Source organism: Boleophthalmus pectinirostris, unplaced genomic scaffold, assembly GCF_026225935.1.
Source record: "Boleophthalmus pectinirostris isolate CB_2022bp ecotype Guang Dong unplaced genomic scaffold, ASM2622593v1 HiC_scaffold_20, whole genome shotgun sequence".
Lineage (NCBI taxonomy): Eukaryota > Metazoa > Chordata > Actinopteri > Gobiiformes > Gobiidae > Boleophthalmus > Boleophthalmus pectinirostris.
In genome coordinates this window covers 24,426,501-24,434,158 of record NW_026571153.1, presented here as the reverse complement: position 1 = coordinate 24,434,158, position 7,658 = coordinate 24,426,501, and the positions used below count along the sequence as shown (strand labels likewise).

At 40.4% G+C, this 7,658-nt stretch overlaps 1 protein-coding gene across 1 annotated transcript; it reads left to right on the top strand.

Annotated features, from left to right (window-relative positions):
• Positions 1–477: 477 nt before the first annotated feature.
• LOC110158278 (serine protease 27-like) lies at positions 478–5,476 on the top strand (the record flags this gene model as incomplete). Its single annotated transcript, XM_055156332.1, has 4 exons — positions 478–668; positions 1,966–2,231; positions 3,813–3,955; positions 4,638–5,476. Coding segments are annotated over 4 exons (1,173 nt in total), but the record flags the coding sequence as incomplete, so codon positions are not given.
• Positions 5,477–7,658: the final 2,182 nt, after the last annotated feature.

Below are 7,658 nucleotides of genomic sequence, written 5' to 3'. Positions count from 1 at the left end.
AAGATGTGAGTCTGGTCACCGGTTCAGATGTTCGTGATTGACAGGTGGATTAGCCAATTAAGGACACACGAGATAATCAACAATCAAAGCACTCTAAAGTCTATTGGGGAAAAAAGCAAAAACATGAAAACATGGCGGATTTCTGCAGAATCAATGAGCAAAGCAAGAACCAATGAGCTCCTTTATTTCACATGCATCACTGAAATAAACAAATCTGATTGGATGATCATATTTGATGCAGTAGAGGGAGCAGGGACCAGATTGAAACCCCCTGTATAAAAAATACAGAGAGATGTCAGTTTGGAACCACCAGGCTAGTATCATGCAGAAATATAACTTCATACAAATATTACACTCTGAGTTTATGTTGTACCTTATTTCAGTCTATTCAGCATTCTCAATTTGCCTACCTCTCTCTCTCTCTCTCTCTCTCTCTCTCTCTCTCTCTCTCTCTCTTCTCTCTCTCTCTCTCTCTCTCTCTGTCTTGCTCCAGTATGTGGTGGGGCCCCTCTAAATGTTCGGATCGTTGGGGGCCAGACAGCGTCCCCGGGGTTCTGGCCATGGATGGTCTCGATCCGGCCTGGAGAGAGAGGACAGCCCCACGTCTGTGGAGGGTCCCTCATCAACCAGCAGTGGGTTCTGACGGCCGCTCACTGCCTCGATCCGCTGTGAGTTTAACTTGGAAAAACAAGAATACCATGCAAATGTGTTGTGGTTTATAAACTGTGTATATAAATGGACAACTGTCTGAAATGAATTCTACAGTAAGTTTATGTATATTGAGTGTGCAGGTGGTACAGTACTTCTGTGTGACTGCTGCTGTACTTTTCCATCATCAGCCTCATTAACCTGCCGAGGGACTGAAGATGGAAATTAACCATATGTTGTCTATAATGTTTACATATTTACTAGGGGTGTAACGATATCCAAGTCTCACGATACGATATTGTCATGGTATGAATCTCACGGTATGATATTTATTGCGATATCATAGGAAAGCTCACGATATGGTGGGGAGGCTCACAATTAGGGATGTAACAATTTCCACATGTCTCGGTACCATATTTTCACAATGTACATCTCACGGTACAATATTTATTGCAATATTTTGTGGAGGCCAACAAAACTGTTAACAAGCTACTTTTTTGTCTTAAAATGCCTTGACAAGACTTAATCCAAAGAACTAAGACTTAAAAGTGCTTAGAACTGTTATCTCTTCATGTAGTCTGCACTGAAATGGAGCAAAGGATCATGGTCTATGTAGTTCTCTTTGTCTTTTTTTTTTTAGCTATTGCTGTATCATAACTCTTTATTTAAGCAAAGAGACTTGTAATTCGATGTATTGTGATGGTCCAAAGTATTATTGTGAGAACTTTGACAATATCACAATATTTCGGTTATTGTTACATCCCTAATATTTACCTTTTAAATGTTTGAGTTAGAAATGATATCACTTACAATTCAAAATCAGATGAGCAGCTTCAAGGGCCTTTAATATGTTATTTTCTGATCTTTGTTATAATATTGTTTTCTCATCAAAATGTGTGTGAATGTGTTTTGTTTCATTCTCTCAAATGGAAAACATTCCACCTTGTGAAGTTATGTGGTAATAATGGAAGTGCTCCACTGTGTTTTTAAACTCCATTCACCTTCACATAATTTCAGTCCTGGAATTGTCCATCTCTATCGAACAAAAGGTAAAAGGTATCTGTTAACTTGAAATCTACTACGTCATGACATCACAAGGTGTACTTTTGAGCTTTGGAGATGTAGACAGACTAATAATAAAGGATTACTCAAACATGTGTGAATGAAACAAAGCACATTCCAGGTCTGTTTTTGAAGAGGTAACATTATAACATGACTTAAAGCTCACAAGAGTCAGTTTTGTGTAATATAAACTTTTAAATATCACAATAAAGATGTAATCGTCTGACACAGTTCCCTCTCTCCTCTGGCCCATAGACGTGACCGAGAGCCAATCTTTGTGTATTTGGGCCGACACAACTACTCCGACCCAAACCCGAACGAGGTGGAGCGTCGCGTGATCACCGTGAAGCGCCACCCGCAGTTTGATGATGTGTTTTTCGACTACGACATGTGCCTCTTGGAGCTGGACAGCCCGGTCACATTCAGTCAGTACATACAGCCCGTGTGCTTGGCCGCTAGGGGGAGCTCTGTGCACAGCGGGGTCAGCGCGTGGGTCGCAGGCTGGGGATTCACGAGCGAGAGTGAGTAAAGAGCACTACACACACGCAACCATTGTAGGAAGAAGTGCTCAGTTTTATTTCTTAATTAAAAGTATAGATACAGGGACAAAAGATTACTCAAGTAAAGTATCAAATGAAATAATCAGCGTGAGTAAAAGTATTGAAGTACCTGTTTAAAAATGTACTTTAAGAGTAAAAGGTAAAAGTATTTAGCAGAGATTTTTAGAACAATTAAAGATTCAAATGTAGTGATTTTGAGAAAGAATTTAGCTGATTTTTAAGGGATTCAAATGATTTCTAAATGTGTTTGCTCAAAATTTGCTCAAAGTTGGGACGTTAGCTCAAATGAAATGTGCTAAAAATAAGTCTCAGCCATTTCAGTAGGTCTCAAATGGTAAAGGAAAGTACATTTTACTTTTCAGTTCAGATCTAAAATGTAGTGAAGAAGAAAGTATGGATGGCTGTTCTCAAATGTCATGAAGTAAAAGTAAAAAGTATCGAAATTACTTAAATAAAATACATATACCTAAAGATTTTGTTCAAGTATTGTACTTTTACTTTTGTACTTTGTTACATTCCACCACTGTAAATAATAATGCTGATTTATTCTTAATTACAAAAACAATGGACATGATGACAAACCTGGATGTGTTCTCCATCTGCAGGTTAAGGCTCTGGCAACACAGGTTTAGTTGTGATTCTAGTACATTCATGAGTACTACTGCACTCAGTACTGAAGACTACTTGAGTACTACTGCACTCAGTACTGAAGACTACTTGAGTACTACTGCACTCAGTACTGAAGACTACTTGAGTACTACTGCACTCAGTACTGAAGACTACTTGAGTACTACTGCGCCCAGTACTAAAGACTACTTGAGTACTACTGCACCCAGTACTAAAGACAACTTGAGTACTACTGTGCCCAGTACTGAAGACTACTTGAGTACTACTGTGCCAAGTACTGAAGACTACTTGAGTACTACTGCACTCAGTACTGAAGACTACTTGAGTACTACTGTGCCAAGTACTGAAGACTACTTGAGTACTACTGCACCCAGTACTAAAGACAACTTGAGTACTACTGTGCCAAGTACTGAAGACTACTTGAGTACTACTGTACCCAGTATTAAAGAGTGCAGGATACATGCAGTTCCTGCAAATGACACATATGATGATAATGAGCTTTTAACATCATTATAACATTGCTTCCTGGCTGAAAACAAACCTGAAATTGTATTTAGCTTTATTGACATTTATTTAAAATTTTCCTGGATTATTACATCACAGGTAGAAGTCTCCTGCTGTTTTTAGTCCATAAATCAGACTCATTCAGAGAATTTGTGCCTACATGTCGACATGATAAACAAACCCAGACCTCCTCTGGACAACTCACAAACTATACTGATGATTTTTGTCTATGAATAATGTCGTGTCATACTGTGAAAGACTACAGCCCAAAGAACAACATGTCCATAGAAACAAGCAGGTCAAGTCTGTGGAGAGTCAAGTTTGTGGAGATGCAAGCCACTTAGTAACAGAAGTTATTCATGATTCTGGAGATATACTGAACTGTTTTAAATGTATTTGTTTTGTCTGTAGATAATTTCACGTTTCCGGCGGCTCTGCGGGAGGTCAGTCTCCCCATCATCGGAGACAATCAGTGTGAATGTGCCATCCCCTTCTTCCTCCCCCCGGACACTCTGTGCGCCGGGTACTCAGAGGGGGGCAAGGACGCCTGCCAGGTGAGACAGGGCAGGGGAGACTGACAGATGAGACAGGGCAGGGGAGACTGACAGGTGAGACAGGGCAGGGGAGACTGACATGTGATACGGGGGTATTTGACAGGTGAGACAATGGAAAGGGTGTCTGACAGGTGGGGCAGGAGTGACTGACAAGTGAGACAGAGCCAGGTGTGTTGGAGAGATGAGACGGACAGGGGCAGGGGCGTTTGACAGGTGAAACCGGTGCAGGGGGTCTAACAGGTGAGACAATAGGAGGGGCGTCTGACAGGTGGGGCGGGGGCGACTAACAGGTGAGACAGGGGGATGGGTGTCTGACAGGTGAGACAGTGGGAGGGGCATCTGACAGGTGAGACAGGGGATGGGTGTCTGACAGGTGAGACAGTGGGAGGGGCATCTGACAGGTGAGAGAGAGGGAGGGGCATCTGACAGGTGAGAGAGAGGGAGGGGCATCTGACAGGTGAGAGAGAGGGAGGGACATCTGACAGGTGAGACAGAGGGAGGGGCATCTGACAGGTGAGACAGAGGGAGGGACGTCCGACAGGTGAGAAAGAAGGAGGAGCATCTGACAGGTGTGACAGAGGGAGGGACGTCCGACAGGTGAACACAGGGTTAAAAACAGACATAGACATTTTTAAACTCAGCCCTGTGTCACCTGATGCATGACTCTGTGCTTTTGTGGCAGGGCGACTCGGGTGGCCCCCTGGTGGTAAAAGAGGGCCGGCGCTGGGTGCAGGTGGGCGTGGTCAGTGTCGGCGAAGGGTGCGGGCGCGCTGAGACCCCCAGCGTCTTCAGCGAAGTGTCTCTGTATGAAGACTGGATCAAGAATGTGACATCCTCTAGTAAAAGTCCCGGCTTTCTTAACGTTACATCAACAGGAGAAGATCCAGATAAAAGTTTTAGCTGTACTACACCTGCTGCTGCTACTACTACTACTACTATTACTACTACTACTACTACTAACACTTCTCCTACTACTATAACTACTACTATTAATGTTAACACAGATGATGACTACTTCACTACTCCTACTGCTACTACTACAAATATTACTACTGAGGAAGAGGATGAGCTCACCACTACTACTGCTACTACTGTTACTACTACTTATCCAACTACTACTCAAACTACTACTACTACTACTGAAAATGACGGTGGAAACGAAAGTATTTTTGACCACGGGGAGAGCTTTGTGGTGAACCTGAGTCAGGTGCTTTACTTGTTTGGTTTGGCCTTGTCACTTTTTGTGTTGGGTTAGGGATTCTATTACTACATAGAATACTAGAGTACAAGAATACTACTACTACTACTACTACAACAATTGCTATTACAGCTACTACACCCTTCACTGCTACTATAACTACCACTACTACAACTGCCAACTTCTTCTACTTCTACTACTATTACTACTACTACTCCTACTACTACAGCAACTATTACAACAACTACACCCTGCAGTGCTGCTGCTGCTACCACTGCTACTACTGCAAAATACTATTACTACTGCCACTACTACTATTGCCACTCCTACTATTACTACTACTGTTTTAAGTGCAATAAAAATATTTTAAAAACTAAAATAACAGAAAGTTATTTTAGGGTTTTGTTTTGGGTTTTTTTTGGAAGTTATGTTTTGTGGCTTTAAGTGTTGACTTTTTTCTTACTGTATTCTTTGTGTGTAAAAAAAAAAACTGAAAAGCAAATGTGTTTATGGAGTAACTCTATGGAATGGACTCAGTGATGTGATTAAACAATGTGGGAATATAACACTATTTTTAAAAAATGTATACAAAGACTGAGAATTATACAAAACAAGATCAATGTATTTAATAAGCCTTCTATGAAGAGAAGAAATTTAACTTTGTGTGTAAACTGTTTTATGTAGATTTTTTTATTATGTAATATATGTTGACAATGAATAAGGAGTGGAACCTGGTTAAGACATTCATTCTACTCCTTCTCAAACTCATTGTGACTTGTTAAATGTTACAGTTCATCACGTTCTGTGTGATTAATGTTGTTATTAATGTTTGACACATATGAATGTCATTCATTCATTCATTGCTATTGTGGTCATGTTATTGTACTGTGAGAAGTCACATTAGAGCAGGGCTCTAGCTCCTATATTCATTTGCACATGAGTTCATAGAAGAAATACGACCACTTTAGAGCTTATACTGAAATTAACTGTATTTTGGTTGAATATTTTCTGATGAAATAAATAATAAAAACAACTGAAGTATACCCAAAAAAAATCCATAATCTCTGAGCTCTTATTGGTTGGGTTCATCACAACATTACATATTTGTGCTTTTTGTTTTAATAAAAGGATTCTGTTCAAGTTTTAAACATGTCCAGAAGACAAAAAAAGACTGACAAAAAGACTGATTTGACAAAAATACTGAAATATGAACTGACAAACAAATACAAGAATCACATTTCAGATTTTTAACAGTTTTTCTGCAGAATAAGACAGGAGACTTTGTTTGTGGAGGAAATTATACCAGTTATAGTGGCATTGCGTGGGATCTAGAACACACAGTTCTCCAGTACTTTACAAAGACATGAGTCTGATCACCAGTGGATCTTGCTGAGCTCAGGTGGGTGTGATTGACAGGTGGATTAGCCAATAAAAGACACACATGATCCATCTTTATCAAAACAAATATGACTGCTTATGAGGAAAAAAGAAAGGAATATATCACAGGGGACTGAAATGAATCAATGAATGAATCAGTGAGTGATTTTATAGCTTTATAAATCTGACTGGACGATCAGGCTCTGGCTTGAGGCACAACAGAGGGAGTGTGGACCAGACTGACAGCCCTCTGTATAAAAATACATAGAGATATCAGTGAAATAGTGCCCCCTGTCATCCATCTGAAATTATAACATTAAATAAAGTCCTGCCTGAGGTCCAAGTAGAGCAGTGCCCCCCATCAGTATAATCTCAGATAATTTTTTTTAAGTCAATGACAGAAAAGTCAGTATTCACCCACGGTCTGAGAAAAAGCATGTTTTTATTTGGAGCAAACAGAAACATGAAGCTGTGGTCCAGTGACTAGTAAAATCTCTGGGGAAAGTTCAATGGTAAAGCTCCGGTGGGCGGACTCTTACAAAAATATCCATTTTTGACAGCAGCAGTTTAAACAGACCAAGATGTCCTCCTCCCATCTGCTCCTCGGCTTCGCTCTGGCTCTTTCAGCTTTAAACGGTGAGAAAAACTACAACATTTCTGCTTTTAAGGTCATAGGTGTGCACTCCTTACAGAGCTGCAGGAGTGGCCAACTTGCAGAAGTAACAGCACTGTGGCTTAAAATGATATTATCAATAGAGATAAAAGTAGTGACTCAAATAATTACTTCGACTACTGAGTACTGAGTAACTCCATTGTCAGGATGTATAGTGTACATTCTTCAGGGGTCTATAGGCACCATATTGAGCACTTTGCACCATTCAAAAGATAGAACATTGTATTTTGAATTGTTAATTTTGAGCAAATCTTGAGATGTCCATGAATAAAGTATTATCACCACAAGTTAATCAAAAAAACTGGACTTAATAAACTTTTGCAGCAGTCAACCACGCAACTTCTTCTGTGTTGGTGTCTTTGTGTTGGCGTCTGTGGCTCCACCAGATGTAGCGATGGAGCTAACAGGTGTCAGCCCACTTCTGCACAGACTAAACCAGAGGTGGTCCTCTCACA